The following is a 27,515-nucleotide window of genomic DNA, read 5'->3' as shown; positions in this document are numbered from 1 at the left end:
TCTACCCATATTCTAATGGCTAGAAATAATCACATGGCCCTATCTGTCTGCAGGCTAAGCTGTAAAAATGTAACTGTGTGCCCAGAAGGAAAAGGAAATGGTTCTATGGACATTCAACACTGAACTTCCACATTTATCAACAATACAATTTTTTAAATTTAGAGAGTTCTGAGTCTCCAATAACTTCACCACAAAGAACTGGAAATCAATCTTAACTAGTGTGCCAAGGGACGGTAAAGCATCTGCCTGCGATGCAGGAGACCCCGGTTCAATCCCTGGGTTGGGAAGATCCCCTGGAGAAGGAAATGGCAACCCACTCCAGTACTCTTGCCTGGAAAATCCCATGGACAGAGGAACCTGGTAGGCTAGAGTCCATGGAGTCACAAAGAGTCAGACATGACTGAGAGACTTCACTTCAGTGTGCCAAGGGAATGTTAACTAGTTTTGGATACAAGGAAGACACTGATTGATCAAAATGGAATTAAATGTGGAGCAAAGGTCAGGAGAAAGGGCATTTTATTTGATAATGTTTCAACCCATCTGTTAATCTCTGTTGTTGATTAACCTAAGCCAGAGCACTTGTTCTGTTTAAGAGATAATACAATGCAGCAGCAAGCAGACTTACCTGGGTTGAGCACCAGCTTGCACTTTAGTGGCTATATGACATCACTTTACATTTTGTAGTTTTCTCTAACCTAAAATGAAGAAAATATCTTCTATGACACAATCTGGCAATTGTCCCCTAATATCCACTTTCTTCACCTGTAGTAACATAATACTTAGCTAAGTGTAAAGCCACTTATTTCCCAGCCTCCCTTGCAGCTAGGTGTGGCCCTATGACAAAAAGTTAATAGTCAGTGGGATGTAAGGGTGGTGTCCAGAGCTGTTTCTAGGAATCTTCCCTAAGAGATAACTTCTCTTTTTCCTCCATCCTGCTGTGTGGAATGTAGATGTGATGGCTGAAGGATTGTTCTGGACAGTTGAAGACAAGTATGACAAAGGAATGGCAGAACAGAAAACTAGAAGAAGTCTGATCTATAAGGACTTAATAGGGAAGAGACACCATTCCAGCTAAGGGCCTTAGAGAGAGATAAGAATTTTCTTGTTGCTTAAGCCATCATTTTTGGGGTCCCTCTTAATATAGCCAAACCTACTTCTGATATACTTTCTGTGAAGTGCTGTTATGAAGACTGAGACAGACAGAGTTGAGCATGGTTCTTGGTGCATAGTAAACATTCAGCAACACGGGTTTCCTCTCTCCCTTTTCTACCTAAAGAGGAAACATGGCTGAGTGACTAACACACACTCTGGAGACAGAAACCTATGCTGGCATCAGATTCGCTCTATACCATCAATGTTAAAGTAAAATTACAGGAAATTTTTTTTTCTAGGATAATTGAGACCCGTAGAAGATTTTCTTCCATTTTCCCTTGTCTTGGGCAGCTCAGAAAACAGCCAATCTAATGGAATAACTTTGCTTAAATACAAATTTAGGGAACTGGGAGAGTATATTCCACGGCATTAATCATACTAGGTTGGGCAGAAGTATGATGAAGTACTTAAGAGTCTTTGTTTTATGAAATGATGTTTTATGACTTTGCTTTATGAAATGATGGATGCTCACTAAACTTACTGTGGTAATCATTTCATGGTGTATGTAAGTCCAATCATAAAATAAAACTGGGGGGAAAAGAAAGAGGTTGATTTTGAAGACAGGTCTGCTTGTGTTTCTCCTCTCCACCACTTACTATGGGGACATGGGCAAGTTATCCTTTCTGAGACTTTGCTTCCTCATCATTAAAGTGAAAAGATGACATTATGTAAGGTTGTTGTTAGGATTAAATAAAATGATGTATTAAGATGCTTAATTTAAAATGTTTCATAAAGGTAGCTATAAATGACAATACAACAATGATAATCATAATATTCTCAAATGTGGTGATTATGACTATGGACACAGTTATTTTCTTAAATTTTTTTCTGAAAGTGGCAGGGCATAAATCAGTAAATCAGTAATTCCCATATAAATAATATTGGGAAACTTGGCTGTGTTATTTCCTCCTTGACATCAGATAAATCATTGCTTTCTTTAATCACATGGTATAGTGGCATATGATTAAACAAAGCAATGATTTATCTAATGTCAAGCAGGAAATAACACAACCAAGTTTCCCAACATTATTTATATGGGAAAACATTACCTACACTATAGATGCATTTACTATGTCAAAAAGGAGAAACTACCTAGTTTATTAACTTACTGATTTACTGATTTAATCACATAGTATAGTGACATACAGGCTTCCCTTTGTGGCTCAGCTGGTAAAGAATCTGCCTCCAATGCAGGAGACCTGGGTTCAATCCCTGGGTTGGGAAGATCCCCTGGAGAAGGGAAAGGCTACACACTCCAGTATTCTGGCCTGGAGAATTCCAAGGACTGTATAGTCCATGGGATTGCAAAGAGTCAGACATGACTGAGCAACTTTCACTTCACTTCATAGTGGCATACATGAATTATTTGTAAAAAGGCATTTTAAATAGCAAAATGCTGATCCGAGTTTTATAAAATTTAAAATGAGCTTGAAAGCACTAAACTTCCTGATTAAATGAGGAATTGCAATGAACTATGAAATAGACATACAACACAAAAATTTAAAACAAATGCCTCCTTACCAATTGTAAGATTTGAATAGATTCATTTTCCTCTAGATACTTCTCTCCTTGTAGCAAGCCATTCAGAGCCATTCCATAGATACAAGAGTCACTTTGTAGCCGTGGTTGCTTCCAATTATACTTTTCTGGGTCATTGGCGATCTTTATGCTACATTAGGACTTCATAAAAAAACATAATCTCATCCAGGACACAGATTTCTTTTTAAGTCAACCAGCACATACTGAGTACCAGACCAACTGAGCCATTGAGAGGGTTCACAGGCCAGCAGTGAAGACAGACGAACTCATCCAGCTACATCACTGAATGAGTCCTGCTGGAGTTGTGAGGAGAGAGAGAAGAAAAGAGATACTGATTCAGACCTAGGGAGGCACAGTCAGAGGAGGTCTAAAAGAGGAAGTCACTTTTGTTCTGGATTTTCTTTTTGTGGAGAAATAAGCCCAGCCAAGGCATGGAAAATAAACCGTATGTTGTTTTCAGGGAATGGGACTTGTTCATTGTGATGGGAGCTTAAGACCGCAAAGGGCCAATGTGTGTGTGCTCAGTTGCTCAGTCACATCTGGCTCTTTGCAACCGCATGGGCTGTAGCCCTGCCAGGCCCCTCTAATAAACTACTGCTACAGAGAATTCCTAATGCTCCAAACCCCTTCCTTTGGTACCAGGAGCACATAAGGCCTTTGGGCAGCATTTCAAACTGCTAAGACCCCTAAGACAAACTTTCTTCCTTTTAGCCCAATAATACCAATTGCTCAGTGAAGTGAAGTTGCTCAGTCATGTCCGACTCTTTGCAACCCCATGGACGGTAGCCTACCAGGCTTCTCTGTCCATGGGATTTTCCAGGCAAGAGTACTGGAGTAGGTTGCCATTTCCTTCTCCAGGGGATCTTCCCGACCCAGGGATCAAACCCAGGTCTCCCGCATTGCAGGCAGACGCTTTACCATCTGAGCCACCAGGGAAGCCCACAATTGCTCAAATAGCATAAAATTATGGACCATCCTGGCATTTGGAACATGAAGTGGCATATACTCATTAGCTTGTTACACTTTTAGAGTATGTTAATCCACATACATCTAAGTACAAAAACTCTGTTTCCTCATCTTTCAAACAGGGGAAATCATTGTACTTAGCTGATGCTTCCCTGGTGGCTCAGTGGTAAAGAATCTGCCTGCAGTGCAGGGGCCACAGGAAACTTGGGTTTGATCCTTAGATCAGGAAGATCCCCTGGAGGAGGGCATGGCAACCCACTCCAGTATTCTTGCCTGGAGAATCCTATGGACAGAGAAGCCTGGGGCTAAGGTCTGTAGGGTCACAAAGAGTCAGACATGACTGAAGTGACTTAGCACGCACACAGTATTGCTGGAGGGATGAAATTAATTAATATATGTAAAGCATTAATGATGCCTGACACTATCATAATTATTGTCTCGAATTTTACTCAATTTTCCCCTCTCTATCAATATGAGGTGAGCATAGAGGCTAGATGACTCACTGATGTTACTTTAATCAGAAGCTATTTTATATGCTCTAAAAATACAGTGCTCAGATGGTACAACTCTCATGTATTGCTCCTAAATGAATGTCTAGGGTCATGTAGGTGTCCGCTCTGCTGCTTGCCTCATGAAAAGCAACCTTTAAAAAAAATTATTTATTTGGCTGCACTGGGTCTTAGTTGCAGCACACAGGATCTTTAGTTGTGGAATGCAAATTGTTCATTGTGGCCTGTGAGATCTAGTTCCCCGACCAGGGTTCAATCTTAGAGATTGGAATCTTAGCCACTGGACCACCAGGGAAGTCCCCCAAACTATAACCTTCTGAAGAGCGTGAATGGCCTGTGTGGCCTAAGGATAGAGTCTATCTTACAATTATGTGTATGGTTTGTGAGGCAGAATTGATGAGGCATGGCTACTGTGTTAAGGAGACACAATGATCCAGTCTTGGTGAGAAAACAGTTTATAGGGAAGGAACAAAACCACCACTAAGAACTGACCAAAAATACAACTCAACTCTGGAAACACTGCTCTTCTCTGTGTTACTGGCACAGACCCACTTCTGGTGAAGACATTAATTGCCAGCCAGAGCTCTCGTTGTGAGGGGAGAAACATCATCTATCTTCTCCATCTTTATCCATAATGTCTATCCCAGGGCCTGGAACTGAATACATATTCAGTAATCAATGTGTGCAAAGTAATTAATCAATTACAGGGTGAATGTTAAAGAATTCTGAAGACTTCAAGGAAAGGTTTTATACTTTTAGTGCTGCAGGATAGTGCTAAGCGAGTGCCATCTATTTCTTAGACTATAGTTTACTCATAAATCAGCAAAGAAACCCATCAAGTGATCTTTGGGACCCGCTTTGACTGGAAGCCACAGGAAATGCCGAAACAGGCCTTTGGGCTCTCTTCCTACATAACCACTTCTTGGAATGTTTCAGGATTTGGTACATTTTGATTTCTAAAATGAAAATTAATACCACTTGAGCTTCTGACCTGCAAACTTCCTTCCTTATTGTGCTTCTTTTTCAGAATCAGTGGAATGTGCTACATAATGAATGGAACCTTGATTTTCTTGTTGGGCATTCCCAACAATAATTTGGGGCCAATAACTTTGGCTTCTCCCCCATGGACATCTTGTACCTCCCAACCGCCCAACATGCTAGTGAAGAACTTGAATCTCCTGAATTCTCCCCTTAAATTTCAACCTTTAGGAAAATGGTCAAGGCCCTGTTCTACCTAACTCCCACCCTATGACGTGTGGAGCTCCGTGGATCAGCACTGCTGCTAGGACTGTGCCCCTGGCCCCCTCCTCCCTTCCAGGGGATCCTCTTATCTTAAAGGTTGCACACACAATGGGAAGCCAATCCTTTACCGAATTCTCAAAGGATGAGACAAGAGAGAAGGTGGTAATGGCAGGGATTTGTGATAGAATAGATAGCTCAAGTATTTAGTCTGAGCCAATGATGCTGGACTGTTAGGGGAACTTATTACATACTCAGGCTTCCCTGACGATTCAGTGGTAAAGAATCCACTTCCAGTGTAGGAGACACGGGTTTGATCTCTGGGTTGAGAAGGTCCCCTGAAGAAGGGAACAGCTACCCACTCCAGCATTCTTGCCCAGAGAGTTCCATGGACAGAGGAGCCTGGAAGGCTACAGTCCATGGGTCACAAAGAGTTGGACACAACTGAAGTGACTGAGCTGCTGCTGCTAAGTTGCTTCAGTCGTGTCCGACTCTGTATGACCCCATAGACAGCAGCCCACCAGGCTCCCCCGTCCCTGGGATTCTCCAGGCAAGAACCCTGGAGTGGGTTGCCATTTCCTTCTCCAATGCATGAGAGTGAAAAAATAAAGTGAAGTCGCTCAGTCGTGTCTGACTCCTAGTGACCCCATGGACTGCAGCCCACCAGGCCCCTCTGTCCATGGGATTTTCCAGGCAAGAGTACTGGAGTGGGGTGCCATCGCCTTCTCCGAGTGACTGAGCACACATTACATATTCACTTCAAAACTCCTATTCTCCTAGTTTTCACATTTCTTAAGTGAAGGAGAAATTTTTACTGATCATGCCTTTCTTCACTTAAAATTCTGTAAATGCCATCAATACAGAATTGGTTAACTTATGGTACACCCCCTCCTGAGTTTCCCAGATGAGATCAATAACCTCTACTAGATGCTCTCATAGCACTCTGTTTTCTCTTCTTAGAGGTTAACTATATCCTTATTTTTATGATTATTAAGTATCTGTCTCCACCCCAGACTGTAAGCCCAGTGAAGGCAAGAACTATGAGGATAGGCATTGTATACCCACTACTTAGCACCACACTTAGTATACAGTTAATATTTAGATGTATAACAAATGTAAATAATAGAATACTATGCAGCCATTTAAAAGGATTATAATATAATATGGAATCGTTTATTGACTGATAATATAATGTTAAATTAAAAATCAAATTATAAAATAATAGATCCAGCACGATCTCATTTTCATAAAAAGAACAGCCATGTATACAGATCCCTTGATCTAACTGTTAATAGTGGTAGGATTATGGATGATTTTATTTTCTTTGCAAGTCTTCATATTATCTGAATTTTAAAAAGAATAACATTCATTAGACCCATTATTTTGTGACTTACACATGATTTCCATTTTGAAAAAAATCAAAAAGACATTAAAACAACTTTTTCTGTCACAAAACTTCACTTGAACAACAGGATTCACTTAGATAATATCAGAAACACCCTGACTTTCTGATTCAAGTGGGCTTCTTAAAAAATGATCATGAGGATACCTTTATTTCTGTGCAAAATTTATTATTTTATTTTAATGTCCATAATTACCCATTAGTCTTCTCTCTCCCCTGATTCAAATTCCTTCTCAGGATATGGAGAATGGAACAGACTCTAATTTCTTAGTCTATCCTTTTTAGCTGAAGACCAAGAAATTTACTTTAACTTTTACTTTAATTATAAAATAAAAATATAATTTTATTTATAAAAATAAAATTAAAAGGTAATGGATTTCTCAATGTAAGATAATGTCAGTGACTGGTACATTTCAAGTACCTTCCTCACATTGAAGCAAGGTTGTAAAAGTGAAATTTCTCCCAATAAAACACTAAAACATTACCAAAATTCTAAAAGTTTATCCACTTTAAACAAATACTTTCAATGGCCTTATAGGTTACAAAACTATAATTGGACATTTTAAGATGAGCTTATAATTTTCACTTTTAAAAGACATTACTTTATACAAATAAGACATTTACAGATGATAATAGCTACAGAACAACAGACTCCTGGGTATCTTAAAAGGTTAATGTAATTGCACTTACTTCATAAAATAATTTGCATTATTGTGGGGAAATAGAAAATATATTTGCATATAAATTCCTTTTCCCAACTAAGTATAATGAAACTCTCTAAGTTTCATTAAGAGTCAGTTTAAAATAAAATTTAAAAATAGAGAGAGAGAGAGAAAACAGGGCAAATACTGTATATGGCTGTCTGTCTCAGTAATATTCACTGTGTTGTTCCTGCCAGTTTCAATCCATGGACACAAAGACCTCAGCACCATATTAAGAAGTTATACTGTGACCTATAAAATGTGACAGACCTGGGAGAACTAGTACACCATTATTCCTTTTCAGTAAAAGCCTAACACAACAATTGATCCACTTTGTGCCTCGGAACCATAATCATATGTTACAAGTCATTTACAATACAAACTGCAATGAGGAACGTGTGCTGCATAGCTGGGCTCTTCGCGTTCTTTGGAAGCTCAGAAAGTTCAAGGATGTCTGATCAATCTTCATTTCAGATCTAGTAGCATAAAAGCTGGGTTTTCTAAGTAGGATTTCCACAAATTAGAGAAGCGTGACACTGTAGCGCCATCGATAATTCTGTGATCAGCCGACCAGCTCACATTCATTATCTGGGCCTTACAGACTTCCCCTTTCTCGTTAAATCGGGGAAGGGCCTACAAATATGGAAAATAACAAAGAGTCAGCCTTCACTTGCACAAAGTAAGCTCTAGCAATAGCAATGCTGAAAGATTAGGCAAATCTCCCTCCCTATAACAGAGAAGAAGTGGGCATCCCAACTAACTTTTGAAAATGCTGACTCCTACCTTTCCCATCTTTGTGAGTGTGTGCTTCAAGCTTTCAGAGTTTCTCCAAGGAATTTCCTGTCCCCTGTATAATTTCTACATGTACGGTAAATTTCATTTCAGATTTCTCAATTATTTAACAACTATTTACCAAGTACCTACTATGTACCAGGTACTTTCTAGACTCTGGGGATAAAGCAAAGAATAAAACAAATAACAATCCTCACCCTCTTGGAGCTAACATTTTATTAGATAGTGTTAAATAGCGAAAAGTGCAAAGGAAAGTAAAGCACTTTGGAACAGAGAGAGAGATTGTAGGCAGGAGGTGGGAATAGGGGAGAAGGTATATATATATATATTTTTTTTTTGACAGGCAGGCAGGGAAAGCTTCACTAAGAAGGAGTCCTCACTGTAGGCAGCGGGGAAGCTAGCCATCTGGACACCTGGACAGACAGAAGGGAAGCTTGGCTGGAGCACTGGAGGACCAGCAGAATCAGCGAGTCAGCTGCAGTGGAGGGGCCGGGTGAGAGACGGGAGGTGAGGTCACGGAGGGAGCAAGCTCAAAGTGGGGCATGTTGTAAGACAACAGTGATGGCTCCCAGTCTGTCTTTGATTTTTTAAAAAACAGATAAAAAAAACTCTAATTCATTGTAAGTATTTTAAAATATATATTAAAATGAATTACTAAAATAAATATAAAGGTATACAAAATACAAGACCCATTTTTTATTGATAGGTTCACTAGACATAAAACCACTCTGTCGAAAGGCAGTGATTTTTTTTTTTTTAATGCTAGGCTATCTACCAGCTAATACAGACTTCTGTGATGGCTGCATTCCTCATGGAATATTTAAAATTAAATATTAAAGCTGGAATGTTTAAAAGCTTTCCATCTTTGTCCCATTTTAACATTACCTAATGAGCAGACAACTTTCTGAAAAAAACTGGAGATCATTCTTTCCTGGTCAGTTATTCTTGGCTGTGGTGATGATTAATCCCTGGAAATTTGCCCCATTCCCAAATCACAATTAAAGAAGTGATCTGTTTTTGTAAGTAGCTTGTTATTCTTGATAATGTAAGTCTCCACACCCCACTGTTGAACCTGGCATGCTCCATAGAAATAAACCTAAAAAGATGCCTCTGGCACATTTGATGGACTTGAGTATTTAAGACTCACACTGGGGACTTCCTCGGTGGTCCAGTGGTCAAGACCCTGAGCTTCCAATGCAGGGAGTGCGGGTTTGATCTCTGGTCAGGGAACTAAGATCTCATATGCTGCATACCTCAGCCAAAAAAAGAAAGACCCACATTGGAAGAATTCTCCAAAAATAAGCCTATCTTTCCACTGTGATTTGTCAGTGTAATTCTAACATTCCTGGGAAAAGTATATAAGAATCTCATGGGCATAAATACTGTCCATTTATATACTTCATGCCTATCATCTGAATTTACTAAAAATGAATCAAATTAATTTATAACCATTCTGCCTTTTCTACCTAAGCTAACAGACTTCTTACTGTGTTTTATTCGGGGAAAAAGGCGAGAGCTGGCAATGAAAATTTCTAAGCCCTACCCTTTTTCTATAATTAGTGGTAGTTTAGTTGCCAAGTCGTATCTGACTCTTGCCACCCCATGGACTGTAGCCTGCCAGGCTCCTCTGTCCATGGGATTCTCCAGGCAAGAATACCCAGGAATTGAACCTGGGTCTCCTGCGTTGCACGCAGATTCTTTGCCTACCCTCTTTCTGTAATTATCTCTTCATAGCCCAGATATGACAGTCACGGCCTGACACGGGTCCCCCTCACACTGAGTGGCACCAGCCTAGGGCCATGCAGGCCACTGCAGCTATTTTCCCTTCCCTTTGGAGTGAGGTGAGGAGCCATTGGAAGTCTCTGAGCACAAGGGCCAGTCATTGAAAGGGGACAACTTCAGGAGGAGCATGTGTGAGGATGGGTGGTAAGGGAAGAAGCAGGAAACTGGAGACGCTTTACTAGACTTCGAAGCAGGAAAGATGAGTCTGGCGTTCAAAGGAGAGATCTGGTCTGGAGATCTAAACTTGGAAACCATCAGCATCTAAATGGTATTTAAAGCCACTGGGACTGGATCAGACAAAGAAAAGGGCTGAAACTGAGCCCAGGGGTACTCCAGCGTTTAGAAATCGGGAGATGAGGAGGTATGGGCAAAGGAAACTCAGAGAGAATAGGCACTAGACAGGGAGAGAAGAGACCAGCAAGGTTTTCCTCATGTTACAATGAAAAAGGTTTTCCAAAGAGGTGGTACTGATCAACTTAAGTGTAGCTAATAGGTCAAGAAAAATAAGGACTGAGAACTGAGAAATGTGGAGGATTTCATGTTTTAAGATTATTTAGTGACCGTTTGAAATTTACACTGAAAACAGAAAATAGCAAAGGAGAGATGACACAAAGGGAGAAAAAAATGAAATATTATTTGTCCCTACCCAACAAAGATTAGTAGCTCTGTTAAGTTGCTATGAAGATTTATCCTCTAAGAGATATACTTCATAGCCTGAGAACACCTTGGGTAAGATGATTCTGGAAAAAATACATCTCACACAGATCACTGTACACCAATGTTCATAGCAGCGTTATTCACAATTGCTGAAAAAATGGAAAAAGCCCAAATATTCACTAGAGATGAATAGATTAACAAAATGTAGTATATGTATACAGAATTTCAGTTTGGGATGATAAACGTAGCTCTGCAGATGAACAGTGGTGATGACTGCAAACAATGTGAATGTAACTGTTGCTGCGACCATATACTTAAAAATGATTAAAATGGTAAACTTTGTTATGTATAGCTTACCACAAGAATATATCTATGTGTATAGTTCAGAAGAAAACAAATCACTTTCAGAGGAGATGGGAAAATAAAACTTTGTCAAATAGGTATGATGGCTTGTTTATAAACTGAAAAAGGTCAGAAATTAGAAACAAATGCTGAATTCTTGCTGGAGGGAGAGTGAGTAACTGAAATTATCCCTTAGAGAAACTCCTGATTTGGATGGAACAGTGTCATGTATGTGTTCTTATTTTTTCTTCCCCATCTCCTCTGTGTGCCAGAGGGGAAAACAGAGCTAGAAGAGGGAGCAACTTCGCAGCCAAAGTACCACCTGCTAGAAAACAAATCAAAGGCTGAGTGCGAGTTTCTGTGAATGTTTTGGATGCCGACATGAAAGTAATAAACTCATGAAAAACAAGTCTAAGAGATGCTCCATGTGGAAGCATTACAAATACAGAGAAGAAAGGTTCTTCTGAAAACATGAAGATCAAAATCAAGGTTAATGTAGTGACAATGACATTTAATAATGGAAGCATTGAAATGGTATCTATGAGCTTATTTATTTAACTCTGGTGGTTCTCAACCCTGAATTAATGGGGATACCCAAGCCCAAGGCCCCCAAATTCTGGTGCAGTTGGTATAGGGTGAGCTTGGGCATTTTTTTCACACCCTCCAGATGATTCTAATGTGTAACCAGGGTTAAGAATCATTGTAATTCTTATTCTAAGTCAGTCTCCTATAACAGGGCCATAGTTCACTCATGCTGGAACCACCTGTGTTCTTGTTTAATATGTAAGTTTTGGAGGCTCTGTCCCCAAGGCCAAGAAATCTGCATTCTTAACTAACATTCCCAATGATTCTTGAACAGAGCAAAGTTTGAGAAAATTGCTCTCAGTGGTGTCTCATCACTATAAATAATAATTTGGATTGGCTTACTGTTATTCTTTGGCATTATGAAATTAAGATATTTTGATAGACTCAGACTGGCTACATTTGTGATTACTCATAAACACACACATTTGTGCCTGGCATAATCCACAATGGTTGATCCGTACAGAAATGATCCGGATCACGAGTATTTACTCTACAGAGCAGTGTAGGCCCACTGCTTCTGAAGAAATAACTGGCTTATTAAGCCCAATACCATACTTGAACCTATAAAGTGAGGGGGAAAACCTCAGAAATAGTTACTCTTTGTTTTCACTCTCTCAATTTGCTTAAACTCTTCTGTCAACTATTTAACAAACATACCTTAATTGTTCCCAGGGCCCCAATTGCCACTTCAGGTGGAAGTATCACTGGTTTGGCATAGGTACCACCGATCTAAAAAAAGAAAAAAAGTAAGAGTAGAGAAATTAAGCTTTTGAGGAACAAATGGCAAATGAAAATTTCTATTTTTAACTAAGCATATGATCACAATTCTTAAGTTCTGGTTTATGTACTTCAACACTGCTACTACTCACTGATCCAATGTTGGAAAGAGTGAACGTTCCTCCTATAAGGTCATTAGTGCTGAGCTGACCCGCAGAGCCCAGTTTCTGGAGGCGGTTCAATTCAGTGGCAATCTCAAATATGGAGCGGATCTGAACATTTTTCACATTAGGTACAATCAAGCCCTGCTCTGTATCCATCGCTATTCCAATGTTATGAGAAGCCTAAAAACAAGCAAACAATTATATAGTAGCCGTTTCACAGGCTAACAGAAAAGAAAGGCTCAATCCTCACTGCCTTATGAACTTAACTATCAAAACCTATTTTCACTAGATTGATGGTAATTTTTTAAAACTTTTCATTTATTTTTATTTATTCATTTTTGGCTGTGTTAGGTCTTCACTGGCACACGCAGGCTTTCTCTAGTTGCAGTGAGCATGGGAGCTACTCTCCAGGAGTGGTGAATGGGCTTCTCATTGTGGCGGCTTCTCTTGCAGAGCACAGGCTCTAGGGCACATGGGCTTCAGTAGTTGCTGCTAGCAGGCTCTGGAGTGTGAGCTCAATAGTTGTGATACACGGGCTTAGGTTGCCCTGTGGCGCATGGAATCAGGGATTGAACCCATGTCCCCCGCACTGGTTCATTGATTTTCAAAAATAAATGAAAAGTTTTAAAAAATTACCATCAATCTAGTTTTTAGGTGGATTCTTATCCCTTGGACAACCAGGGAAGTCCAGTGATGACTTAAAAGAAATGATTTTAAAAGGTTTTTTTGAAAAAGATAAACTAGGGCAACAGATTATTTTTACACATTATTAGTGGAAGTGTAAGCTGGCACAGACTTCAGGGAGAACATTTAACATTAGGTACCAACATTTACAAAAATGTGTGCTAAGGGGATAAATGCTGAAGTATGTAGAGATGCACAGAGATGTTGAGTCAGATTATTTCTAAGATGGAGAAACTGCACATGATCAAAATGTTTGTCAGTAAGTCACTGGCTAAACAGATGATAAAGCTGTATTTATTGACATACAATGATGTCTAAAATATATTATATGGAAAAGAAAATAGTTAAAAGAAAATTTTAATTAAAAAACTATAATATTACATATATATTATATATAGAATTCCATATCTTTTTTAACTGTATAAAAATAAAATCCTAGATAGATATACATCTCAGCATAAACAGCTATCTTAGGGTCACGGGACTGAAGGTGAATATCAATATTTTTTGGTTTGAATTATTTGCAGCAAGTATATAGTTAATGAGAAAACTGTATTAATCATATGGAAAGATTTTAGATTCAACCCCTCCTCCCCGCCCCCCTGAATATAAAGCTCACTTCTTGGTTGTATATTTCTAATAAGAATAATAAGTAAGAGCCAACATCCTCAAAAGAGTTCTCAGTCTTCATAAACTTTGACCTCAAACAGAAGAGTTCACTCAACGGAATTTAAACTTTCATTAATTTGCAAGTTTAAATTGGTCTTGCTTTTTAAAACTGCAGGAATTCCACTTCAAGCTCTCTTCTGTTTGAGGGGAGTGTGTGTAGTGTGAAAAATGTAACCCACTGCCTCATAGCTGTGTATTTCTAATATTCTAACCAGAAAACCAAAAGGGGTTAAAAATGGAAATCTGCATATCTGAAGAGTGTTGTTAATTATTAACCTACAAGCACATTTGCACTTTTATTTAAACAAAATATTTTCACAAAACATAGCCAACCTTGTATGTTATGTTCTGGCAGTTTTCATCCACAGAAGCATTAAGAATAGGAAACTGTAGTAATCCCAAGGAAGCAGCCTGTTTAAGAGGGAGAAAATGCAACATTAACACTTCTGACTCTGAAAGGATAGGAGATTTGAAGTGTTAAGAGGTGAAAGATGGAGGGAGAGAACTCTTCTGTAAATTGAGTTTAATCTCAAGTCTACGGGTACCAGGCATATTACTCCTAACTTATCGTTCAGAAATGTGGAACTAGGTTATCCTTATCAATTAAGAATAAAAGATAAAAGTAGTCAAGGTAGCTTGTACATGCTAAGGAGATTTTCAAAATAACTATGAAGATTGATCAAAACACCAAAAGAAAAGTCTAAATTCTCGTGTTTTCCGAGTGTTAAGATTCCCATGAGAAGAAAACCTGCAGTTCAAAGAAACATTGTTAATTAAAACCTCAAAAAGCAGTTAATTATTTCCCTGTGTAGAAAGAACACGTAACGAGGATTCGAGAAGCTGGGGTTGTAGCTGGTGTCCCTGGCCAAGAAAAGGGCAGAGCTGATGCAATCACTGACTTTAGAGCTCGTCTCCCCAAACTGATGGCATTTCTGTCTTCCCATTCTGTCTTTCCCTGCTTTAATCTCTCTCCTTTGTTCTCTTCTGTCCATATTCAGATTTCCCTGTCTCCAAAATGTTCTCTATAGCCGCTTCTCTGCCCATTCGGGATATAATAAAGTCAGACATCGCATTTGGTTGTCATGCCTTGCAATCAGTTTAAAAACTAAAAAACTAAAAATGCTTAAGATTGACGGTAAAAAGAATTCCTTCCCCCACCACCTTCATCTTGTCCAATTAACGGTCCATTATATGCATTGTGTTGTGTTATTTTTGTCTGTGGGTGGGTGGTCTTGACAAAGAAAAAGAAGTCATATCCCTGAACTGGAAAGTTAAGGAGTTTTATAAAGCATTTGATTTGATAACTTTAATCTTCTTTATTTAAAAAAATTCATTTAGTTCAGTCAGTTCAGTCACTCAGTCATGTCCGACTCTTTGTGACCCCATGGACTGCAGCACGCCAGGCTTCCCGGTCCATCACCAACTCCTGGAACTTGTTCAAACTCATGTCCATCACGTTGGTGATGCCATCCAACCATCTTATCCTCTGTCGTCCCCTTCTCCTCCTGCCTTCAATCTTTCCCAGCATTAGGGTCTTTTCCAATGAGCTGGTTCTTTGCATCAGGTGGCCAAAGTATTGGAGTTTCAGCTTCAGCATCAGTCCTTTCAATGAATATGCACGACTGATTTCCTTTAGGATGGACTGGTTGGATTTCCTTGCAGTCCAAGGGACTCTCAAGAGTCTTCTCCAACACTACAGTTCAAAAGCATCAATTCTTCGGTGCTCAGTTTTCTTTATAGTCCAACTCTCACATCCATACACGACTACTGGAAAAACCATAGCTTTGACTAGACAGACCTTTGTCGGTAAAGTAATGTCTCTGCTTTTTAATATGCTGTCTAGGTTAGTCATAGCTTTTCTTCCAAGGAGCAAGTGTCTTTTAATTTTATGGCTGCAGTCATCATCTGCAGTGATTCTGGAGCCCCCCAAAATAAAATCTCTCACTGTTTTATTTCCCCATCTACTTGCCATGAAGTGATGGGACCAGATGCCATGATCTTAGTTTTCTGAATGTTGAGTTTTAAACCAACTTTTCACTCTCCTCTTTCACTTTCATCAAGAGGCTCTTTAGTTCTTCTTCGCTTATAAATTATTTTGAGTATAATCCAAATTTTGTAAAAGGAAAAACAAGGTATGTGTTCACAGATATGAGGTCATTTTTTCTCCTGAACAATACTTTAACCATCATTTGTATCTATGCCCTGTCTGCCTTAACATATTTTTTCAGGTTCTCCTCTTCCTCAATTTCTTTCATTCCCCAAACCCAACTAACAGCAACCAAGATTCAACCTCAGCAATCCTTTATTTAGTAAGTTCTGGTTAACCTTTTCTTCTCTCTTGGTGTGGGAGGCTGAATCAAAAGCCCCAGTCTTGCACGCCTCCGTATACAAATCCTTTGGCAGTGCTCTTGCAAGCTGATTCTGAGCTAAGTTATGTGACTCGCTTTGGTCAGTGAATTAAAAACAAACTAGGTGCAGTGCAGCTTGGGGAAAGTGCTTACATTCTGCTTCCTCTCTTCATCTGCCAGTACTGAGCCCATGTGTAGGCTGGTATACTGGGCAGATAGGAGAGACATGGGAAGAGAAATGAGTCAAGCTCACTGAGGTCATCCCACAGCAGCTGGTCCCTTGGCCAACCTACTAGCTGTCTGTAGACATATGAGTGGGCTCTGCCAAGATCAGCAGACTGGCTGTGCTCATGAGAAAGAATAAATGTAGATTGTAGACTACAGAGAAATAGACTGTAGACCCATGAGCAATAATAAATGGCTAACTGTTTCAAACCATCAAATCTGGGGGTGCTTTGTCATTCAGCAATAGACACACTTGGCTTTTAAGTGACTTCTTGGTTCTGCCATCATCAAACCACTGACCCTACTCACCCTCTGCCACCGCCTAGGCAACTCAACTTCTATCTACCTCTTAAACACTGATGGAAAACCCTGAGCCTTCTTTTCTTCTCCTTTGCACATAATTTGAGTGATTTCATCCATGAGTTTCAACTGCTGTGCCTCTACAGATGACCCTCAGAGCTGTAATATAGTCTAGATCCCTCATTATCGGACCCTACTACATCTCATGTTTATACAGCATCTCTTTCCTTGTTAGGGTAGTTGTTAAAAAGATGGAGATACAGGAGAACAGCTTCTGTCTTATAAGACCCAGCATCAGTGAAGAGACAACTGAGGATAAATACTTTCAGTACACTGAGGTAAGCTGCAATGTGAAACAAAAAGCTTGTTTAATTCAGACTATGATAACCACCAGCTTTTGTAGGAAGCTACACTGGAACAAAATTTGGTGTTTACGATGTACACACATTTGATCAAAGGAGGAGGCAGTACTTCAGGTAGAGTTGTATATTCCAGGAGCTACACATAGCTTAATCTGACTATAGCAGGGGGCTGGCGGGGGACATGAAAAGTGGGCAGCAAATGCACATAGAAATATTCTATTATGCCACAATAAGGCATTTACAAACTATCCGGAAGGCAATCCTGAAAGGGAACCACTGAAAAGAAACAGGGGATAATACAGTAACTTGATTTACGGGGGAACAGTCTTGGTGGAGTGTGCCAAGAGCTTGTGGGAAGCCGCACTGGAGTTAGAGACAACAGTATACACTTTTTAAGAAAAATGGACCAGAATGAAAACTTAACTTCTCCACTTGTTATATAAATCCTTGACAAGTTTGTCAACTTCTCTGAGTGCCAGTTTCCTTAAACGGAAAGAGGGAATAGCAATTATTTACACATTAGCATTATTCTGATAGTTAAAAGAGATCATATATATAGCATGCTTCGTACAGAGTTAGGCAGAAGGCAGCTGCTTCCTGAATAGTGGTTAGTGAGCTATGCAAGCTCAGCTGATGGTCTTATTCTTTTTATATTGGTCCCAAGGTCCTAGAAATGATTCCTAGAAGACTCATATGTTCCTTGAAAAGTGAAAAATCAATCCTGAGTCTCACCTTTGTTCAAATCAGGACTTTGCTGTCATGATTCTTTCTGAATTAAAGGCTTTACCTACCTGGCAGGACAATCCCAACCTAGTTCAAAGAGATAAGTAGATAAAAATCTGACACAAAAATTTTCAATTTTATAAACTTCTGTGAAACAAAGAGAGTATATCTGTACATTTTTCTAACTATGTGATATCATGAGAAATATTACTTTTATTCAAACCCATAGTTAACACACTGGATATCTGCAAAACAAAATTTATATGTCTAACTCAAGCCTTGCTTGAAATGAATGAAATCTTACTTTTAAGAAGAAGGGCATAAAGGAAAGTTTAATTCCACGAGCAAAAGCAATGGGTTTTAATTCTTCTCGTAGCTTAACCAGTTCAGTAAGGTCAACCTCATCACAATACCCAAAATGAGGTATCTTCAGGGCTGCAGACATGGTCTTGACCATTGCTTTGTGAAAGCCTAGAAAAAACATACATATTTGTCTTTATTCTTAAAACCTTTGATCCCTTCAACAACTATAATAGAAGGTTCTCTAACGTCACTTCAGTTCAGTCAGTTCAGTTCAGTCGCTCAGTCATGTCCGACTCTTTGCAACCCCATGAATCGCTGCGCGCTAGGCCTCCCTGTCCATCACCAGCTCCTGGAGTTCACTCAAACGCATGTCCATCGAGTTGGTAATGCCATCCAGTCATCTCATCCTCTGTCGTCCCCTTCTCCTCCTGCCCTAAATCCCTCCCAGCATCAGTTTTTTCCAATGAGTCAGCTCTTCGCATGAGGTGGCCAAGGTATTGGAGTTTCAGCTTTAGCATCATTCCTTCCAAAGAAATCCCAGGGCTGATCTCCTTTAGAATGGACTGGTTGGATCTCCTTGCAGTCCAAGGGACTCTCCAGAGTCTTCTCCAACACCACAGTTCAAAAGCATCAATTTTTTGGTGCTCAGCTTTCTTCACAGTGCAACTCTAACACCCATACATGATCATAGGAAAAACCATAGCCTTGACTAGATGGACCTTTGTTGGCAAAGTAATGTCTCTGCTTTTTAATATGCTGTCTAGGTTGGTCGTAACTTTCCTTCCCAGGAGTAAGCATCCTTTAATTTAATGGCTGCATTCACCATCTGCAGAGATTTTCGAGCCCCCAAAAATAAAGTCTGACACTGTTTAGCCATCTATTTCCCATGAAGTGATGGGACCAGATGCCATGATCTTCGTTTTCTGAATGTTGAGCTTTAAGCCAACTTTTTCACTCTCCCCTTTCACTTTCATCAAGAGGCTTTTGAGTTCCTTTTCACTTTCTGCCATAAGGGTGGTGTCATCTGCATATCTGAGGTGATTGATATTTGTCCCGGCAATCTTGATTCCAGCTTGTGCTTCTTCCAGCCCAGCGTTTCTCATGATGTACTCTGCATAGAAGTTAAATAAGCAGGGTGACAATATACAGCCTTGACGTACTCATTTTCCTATTTGGAACCAGTCTGTTGTTCCATGTCAAGTTCTAACTGTTGCTTTCTGACCTGCATATAGGTTTCTCAAGAGGCCGGTCAGATGGTCTGGTATTCCTATCTCTTTCAGAATTTTCCACACTTCATTGTGATCCACACAGTCAAAGGCTTTGGCATAGTCAATAAAGCAGAAATAGATGTTTTTCTGGAACTCTCTTGCTTTTTCAATGATCCAGCGGATGTTGGCAATTTGATCTCTGGTTCCTCCGCCTTTTCTAAAACCAGCTTGAACATCTGGAAGTTCAAGATTCACGTATTGCTGAAGCCTGGCTTGGAGACTTTTGAGCATTACTTTACTAGCATGTGAGATGAGTACAATTGTGCAGTAGTTTGAGCATTTTTTGGCATTGCCTTTCTTTGGGATTGGAATGAAAACTGACCTTTTCTAGTCCTGTGGCCAGTGCTGAGTTTTCCAAATTTGCTGGCATATTGAGTGCAGCACTTTCACAGCATCATCTTTCAGGATTTGAAATAGCTCAACTGGAATTTTATCACATCCACTAGCTTTGTTCATAGTGATGCTTTTTTCCAAGGCCCACTTGACTTCACATTCCAGGATGTCTGGCTCTAGGTGAGTGATCACACCATCATGATTATCTTGGTCGTGAAGATCTTTTTGGTACAGTTCTTCTGTGTATTCTTGCTACCTCGTCTTAATATCTTCTGCTTCTGTTAGGTCCATCCTATTTCTGTCCTTTATTGAGCCCATCTTTGCATGAAATGTTCCCTTGGTATCTCTGATTTTCTTGAAGAGATCTCTAGTCTTTCCCATTCTGTTGTTTTCCTCTATTTCTTTGCACTGATTGCTGAGGAAGGCTTTCTTATCTCTTCTTGCTATTCTTTGGAACTCTGCATTCAGATGCTTGTATCTTTTCTTTTCTCCTTTGCTTTTCACTTATCTTCTATTCACAGTTATTTGTAAGGCCTCCCCAGACAGCCATTTTGCTTTTTTCCATTTCTTTTCCTTTGGAATGGTCTTGATCCCTGTCTCCTGTACAATGTCATGAACCTCTGTCCATAGTTCATCAGGCACTCTGTCTATCAGATCTAGTCCCTTAAATCTATTTCTCACTTCCACTGTATGACCATAAGGGATTTGATTTAGGTCATACCTGAATGGTCTAGTGGGTTTCCCTACTTTCTTCAATTTAAGTCCGAATTTGGCAATAAGGAGTTCATGATCTGAGCCACAGTCAGCTCCCGGTCTTGTTTTTGCTGACTGTATAGAGCTTCTCCATCTTTGACTGCAAAGAATATAATCAATCTGATTTCGGTGTTGACCATCTGGTGATGTCCAGGTGTAGAGTCTTCTCTTGTGTTGTTGGAAGAGGGTGTTTGCTATGACCAGTGTGTTGTCTTGGCAAAATTCTATTAGTCTTTGCCCTGCTTCATTCCATATTCCAAGGCCAAATTTGCCTGTTATTCCAGGTGTTTCTTGACTTCTTACTTTTGCATTCCAGTCCCCTATAATGAAAAGGACATCTTTTTTGGGTGTTAGTTCTAAAAGGTCTTGTAGGTCTTCATAGAACTGTTCAACTTCAGCTTCTTCAGCGTTACTGGTTTGGGCATAGGTTTGGATTACCGTGATATTGCATGGTTTGCCTTGGAAACGAACAGAAATCATTCTGTCATTTTTGAGATTGCATCCAAGTACTGCATTTCAGACTCTTATTGACCATGATGGCCACTCCATTTCTTCTAAAGGATTCCTGCCCGCAGTAGTAGATATAATGGTCATCTGAGTTAAATTCATCCATTCCAGTTCATTTTAGTTTGCTGATTCCTAGAATGTTGACGTTCACTCTTGCCATCTCCTATTTGACCATTTCCAATTTGCCTTGATTCATGGACCTAACATTCCAGGTTCCTATGCAATATTACTTTTTACAGCGTTGGACCTTGCTTCTATCACCAGTCACATCCACAACTGGGTATTGTTTTTGCTTTGGCTCCATCCCGTCATTCTTTCTGGAGTTATTTCTCCACTGATCTCCAGTAGCATATTAGGCACTTACCGACCTGGGGAGTTCCTCTTTCAGAATCCTATCATTTTGCCTTTTCATACTGTTCATGGGGTACTCTCAATTAAACTCTTTCTCTTGGACCTACCATCTTCATTACATATATTACATAGCTTGAAAGCCACTAATTTCAATGCTGAAGCGTGGACTGTAGCACAACACCAGTGTCAAGTGTAATATATAATAGGTGAGTGTTGCTAAGTCACTTCAGTCACGTCTGACTCTTTGCAATTCTATGGACGGTAGACTGCCAGGCTCCTCTGTTCATGGGATTTTCCAGGCAAGAATGCTGGAGTGTGTTGCCATTCCCTCCTCCAGGGGATCTTCCCTACCCAGGGATTGAGCCTGTGTCTCTTATGTCTCCTGCACTGGCAGATTCTTTACCAGTAGCACCACCTGGAAAGCCCAGTAGAATAGGTAACTGCTTTCCAAGCTGTAGTGTATAAAAAATTCAAAAGGATGCAAGCCACGTATTTACACAATGGCTTTCTTGCAAAGTCACTTCTGGAAGTTAATCATCCTAAGAGTTTGTACATAAATCAGAAGTACTTGTTTTGAAATCTAACAAAAAATAATAAATATTTAAAATACCCTTAACAAGTCTTCAAATAGAAAAATTATCTCCAAAATCATTGCAGATGGTGACTGCAGCCATGAAATTAAAAGAAGCTTGCACCTTGAAAGAAAAGCTATGACCAACCTAAACAGCATATTAAAAAGCAGAGATATTACTTTGCCAACAAAGGTCTGTCTCGTCAAAGCTATGGTTTTTCCAGTAGTCATGTATGGATGTGAGAGTTGGACTATAAAGAAAGCTGAGCACCGAAGAATTGATGCTTTTGAACTGTGGTGTTGGAGAAGACTCTTGAGAGTCCTTTGGACTGAAAGGAGATCAAACCAGTCATTCCTAAAGGAAATCAGTCCTGAATATTCATTGGAAGGACTGATGCTGAAGCTCAACACTTTGGGCACCTGATGCGAAGAACTGACTCATTTGAAAAGACCCTGATGCTGGGAAAGATTGAAGGCAGGAGGAGAATGGGACGACAGAGGATGAGATGGTTGGATGGCGTCACCAATTCAATGATCATGAGTTTGAGCAAGCTCCAGCAGTTGGTGATGGATCGGGAAGCCTGGCACATGCTGCAGTCCATGGGGTTGCAAAGAGTTGCACACTACCGTGCGACTGAGCTGAACTGAGCAAGTCTTGAAACATAGAAATTATCTGTAGACAAGTTTATATGCTAAGAAACCTGCTAACATATTACTCCTCAAAAATTATCAGTATATATTAAAGCTTTTCCTAGAAAAATGATAATTTCATAATGCTGAAGCAACTTCCCCCCAAATAAATGGCACTATTCCTTTACATTACTGTTATTATTACCTTTCACGGGTTCGGTTCTGTCTTTGCCTATGAACACTGGAGGCTTTGATATTGGAATAGGAATAGTTCTGTCTTTTGGTTTTGGTGGAGGTGGCATAATTTCAGCTTTTGGTGAAGGAGGAAGTATAGCTCCTGTTTGCTTTTCCAGATAGTTGAGAATATCTTCTTTAAGTATTCTGCCATCTTTTCCTGAGCCAATAACTTCACTCAGCTTAATCTAAAAAAAAGGATACCTTTTTAATGCTAAAAATAAAACTACCTAAAAATGAATAAATCCATCATGTGGTCTCTAAGTGGAATTAAATGAGCTGAAGGTAAAGTATCTCTGACCAATAAATTAATATAAGGAAATAACACTTTCTTTATCCTAACAGAACACTATAAACTATAACATTTTCATCATCTCAATAGAATACTAGAAACTACAGCTACACTGGTCATTTGTTACTTTTCTACATACTGTTCATTTACCCATGTAGTAACAATGTAATATCTACATTGTATATAGCTACTTTTGAAAATATATTTTTAAACAACTATTTCTAAATGTCTTGCATAATTCTTATTGGATTTTTTTTTTTCCTTTTCCTGATGACTACATAAGAAGAACTGAGCGTTTAAAGGAGAGTTAAACACTGTAACAAATGCAGACCAATGTTTCTGACCCTGGCTACCAGTATACACACAATGACTAAAATAATCATCCAATAAAAGCTCTCTGTAACAGCTACACTCTGCTATATTTAAAATGGATAATCAACGAAGACCTAATACATAGCTCAGAGAACTCTGCTCAATGATATGTGGAAGCCTAGATGGGAGGGAGTTTGGGGGAGAATGAATACATGTATATGTGTGGCTGACTCTCTGCTGTCCACCTATATCTACCATAACATCATTAATTGGCCATACTCCAATATAAAATAAAAAGTTTAATTTAAAACAAAAACGTCTGTCAATTAGTTTTTTCCTGATGGTTCTTTTAGAAAGATCAGTACAAAACACTGAAATGAACTTTATTGAGGCATATTTGGAATGTGACTTCCTCAGCCCAAGTTAAGGATCAACACCTAAGTTTTATTAAGGTATTCCACAGAATAAACAATAGATGATGTAATTCCACTTTCTACTAGTTACTCATGATACTTTTTGGAAACATTTATGATCTGGCTTTATTTAATCACTTCCTATGTTTGGTTACAGAGATAAAATATTTTCACTAAATTGAATTCTACATAAAAAGACATATAAGCTTGGATGATACCCTCCTGCATAGTGTATATTAATCTCTCAAGGCTACGTCCTGCTTTATTTATATTAGTGTTTCTCTAAGAATGATTTCAAAAGAATAAAGGACTTTATCACATCAAACATTTAGTTTATAACAAGTAAACTAAGAATTTAAATAATTTTTAGGTAATTACAAACTCTGAGTGCCACTGGTTTTAAACTCTATTTATTAATATGCCAATGTCAAAAAAAGGCGGGGGGGAGAAGAGTTGTTTTGTAATAATAAATCTGCTATATAATTTCTAGTAATTATACAAATGCCCTAATTATATATATATATATATATATCTTTAGAAAGACACAGGAAAGCAACATCATACATTTCTATAGGTAGTCCTTCTATATAATTTTTTAAAATGGTAAAATGTTTATGGCTTTCAAAGCAATATAGAAGATCATTATTTCATCTAATACCTTAACAATCTAGTATTCCATAATACTATTTCTATTTCTCTATTTCAACAAATCATCTTCATATCTCAACACATTTAATGGCTAATAAATTTTCATTAAAGGTAGAGAACATAATTTTCCTAAGCATTTCCCTGATTTTGACCACATATGTGCCTTCTAGTTTCTGGCTATACAGAACACTTGGAAGAATATATCCTAGATGACCTTCCCCAGTGGTAGGATAACTAGCTGAAGAGATATGAACATTTTAATGACTCTTACTACATATTCCCAAAATGTAGACATTTTTTCCCACTGTAACTAAACTACTTCTCTCAAAAAGAGACAAAAACCCTGCACTGTGGGGCATAGTGGAAAGAACTCAGGCTTTGGGACCAGAAAGATCTGTGCTCACATCCCCAGTTGAGCTATTTATTTGATTGTAGGCAACCCAATCAACTTCTCTTCCCTTTCTCATCTCATCAGAGAGAGGATAATCCAAACCAGCTTGCAGGGATGCTGTGAGGATTAGTTGTAACGTTATGTATGGCATCTGGCTAAGAAGTGCTCAAACGATAGAGGCAACCATTGTTGAGGCAGTATTAATAATTGAGAGCACTGGTTTTAGAGTCATGGAGATTCACTTTGGAATCCTAGTTCTACTATTGTGTTAGCTATGTGACCTTGGACCAGTTATTTGACCTCTCCAAGTCTTATAAAAGTCTGTTATTTCACAGAGTTGTGAAGATTAAAAACAAGATGACATATGAATTATTAGCACAATGCCTAAGAGCCATCTTGCTTTGAAGATTAAGCATCAGTGACTGGCAAGTAAGAGGAAACACAAAAGACCAGCCTCCATGACTGAAGTCAATACTATGGTGTTTTCCATCTCCCTGGGATCCAGCAGACCCTTGAAACCATAACCGTGCCTGGACCATTTCCCATCCCTTCCCTGCACTGCTTCCTTTCTTCCTAGTAAAGATGATCACTCTTTCAATTAATCAATCACATGTTCCCAAACCCCTGTCTCAAGCTATGCTTCTAGGGTATCTGATCTATGACTCTAGTATTTATAACTATTCAATAATCAGTAGCCCTGACTTTTATTAGGCTCTCAGAAAAAACAAAAAACCCACACTTCTTACTTAATATGAATAATAAGTTCACAATTTTCTTCTCATTTCTCATAAAGACTAACCTTTTAGTAACTTGAGCTGTGTTTTCTTTAATCCCAACTTGAACCAACTCATTATGCAATATCTGGGCAGTTCTTCATAGATACACATGGAGACCTTCTATGTGATCTCACACTTAAATATTAAGAAAACTTACATTGTTTTCCATTGCAAGGCGACGAACTGCAGGAGTCGCCAGTGTTTTCTGGCCCTTTATCTCTTGGTGTGTGTGTTCATCATGGGACACAGCAGGGGTTTCAACAACATCTTCTTCTGAATCTGGAAACAAGGTAAAATATTACTGTTTAGTAGAAAATATTAAAACAACAAGCTTGTTGTTCAGTCCTTAAGTTGTGTCCGACCCTTTGCAACCCCATGGACTGCAGCATGCCAGCATGTCCTTCACTATCTCCCTGAGTTTGCTCAAACTCATGTCCATCAAGTCAGTGATGCCATTCAACATCTCATCCTCTGTTGCCCCCTTCTCCTTTTGTCCTCAATCTTTCCGAACTTCAGGGTCTTTTCCAATGAGTCAGTTCTTCATGTCAGGAAGCCAAAGTATTAGAGCTTCAGCTTTAGCATCAGTCCTTCCAATGAACGTTCAGGATTGATTTCCTTATTGACTAGTTGGATCTCCTTGCAGTCCAAGGGACTCTCAAGAGTCTTCTCCAACACCACGGTTAAAAAGCATCAATTCTTGAGCACTCAGCCTTCTTTATGGTCCATCTCTCACATCCATACATGACTACTGGAAAAACCATGGCTTTGACTAGACAGACCTTTGTCGGCAAAGCGACATCTCTGCTTTTTAATATGCTGTTTAGGTTTGTCATAGCTTTTCTTATAAAGAGCAAGCATCTTTTAATTTCACGGCTGCAGTCACCATCTGCAGTGATTTTGGAGCTTAGTGTCTTATAATATACAAATAAATTTCATTTAAAATATATAGTCAAAAAGTATGATAGATGAGCTACTTCAGAATGGAAAAGCACAACTTTAAAATAGAAAAACAAATAAGGGTACTAGAGTGAGTGAGAGGGGTGTACTAGTACCAGGTACTGTTTAATGATTATGATTATCTTCTACTTACATCACTTCTGTTAAAATTATGTAGCAGCTACAAGTTAAAAAATGAGTTTCTTTCATAAATTTTAAAACATGTAAACATTTTCTTAATAAATTTCTCACATTCATATATATGTACACTATATATACATTTGTATATATACAAACATATGTATATATAGCATGAATTAAGAATCAAATGTGAGGTAAATTACATGAATCATGTAAAATCTGTGAGAATCTTAAATGCTTTCCTAAGATAATTCAGCATTTAAATTTTTTTCTCTGCTTTGAATGCAACAAAGAATGCTTGGAAGGTTTTATTTTCATGGCTAATACTAATTTGGTAGTTTTGTTCTCTGCTCATACTAATTTGGTAGTTTTATTCTCTAACTCTAGAGTAGTGATATAAGAAAAATAATCTTGGGCTATTAGCATTCATTTTTGCAACCAAAAAAGCTTCTGAGAGCATTTAATTGTCAAGGTTGGATGCTAGCAAATCAATACTGAGTACAGCAGAATCTCTGTGGGAATAAGGAAATTAGAGACAGTCTCTGAACATCAGCAGGCAACTGAGTTATCTTTGACATTAAATTCTAAGCAAATAAATTTCCACTGCTGCAACTGTGGAAAGACATTCTATTCATTCACCCCCCTCACTAATCTATGAACTGGCCCAGTGGAGCTCTCAAAGTTCCCCATATGGGTAAGGAAGAGAAAAAAGAAACAAACAAAAGCTTTGTATTGAACGTGAAGGGTAGTAGAAAATGTGACGGTTGGAGTTCAGGACATACTGCCCCAAAATATGCC

General features: G+C 38.9%; 1 protein-coding gene across 4 annotated transcripts in view; it reads right to left on the bottom strand.

Annotated features, from left to right (window-relative positions):
• Positions 1-6,546: 6,546 nt before the first annotated feature.
• The window catches only part of DBT (dihydrolipoamide branched chain transacylase E2), a 40,535-nt gene continuing 19,566 nt past the window's right edge, over positions 6,547-27,515 (bottom strand). For 3 of the 4 annotated variants that reach the window (XM_061411058.1, XM_061411061.1, XM_061411062.1), the window contains 7 exons: positions 25,798-25,919; positions 22,780-22,996; positions 18,163-18,329; positions 14,234-14,311; positions 12,536-12,727; positions 12,324-12,395; positions 6,547-8,141 (listed from right to left, as the gene is read on the bottom strand). In XM_061411058.1, coding sequence (XP_061267042.1) covers positions 7,974-8,141; positions 12,324-12,395; positions 12,536-12,727; positions 14,234-14,311; positions 18,163-18,329; positions 22,780-22,996; positions 25,798-25,919 — 1,016 coding nt within the window. In that variant the 3' untranslated portion in view covers positions 6,547-7,973. The remainder of the gene's footprint in view (positions 8,142-12,323; positions 12,396-12,535; positions 12,728-14,233; positions 14,312-18,162; positions 18,330-22,779; positions 22,997-25,797; positions 25,920-27,515) is intronic. The other variant, XM_061411059.1, reaches the window with a different exon arrangement.

Source organism: Bos javanicus, chromosome 3 (genome assembly GCF_032452875.1).
Source record: "Bos javanicus breed banteng chromosome 3, ARS-OSU_banteng_1.0, whole genome shotgun sequence".
NCBI classification, from domain to species: domain Eukaryota; kingdom Metazoa; phylum Chordata; class Mammalia; order Artiodactyla; family Bovidae; genus Bos; species Bos javanicus.
Note: the sequence above shows the minus strand (reverse complement) of the source record. Positions and strands in the feature narration are given on the sequence as shown.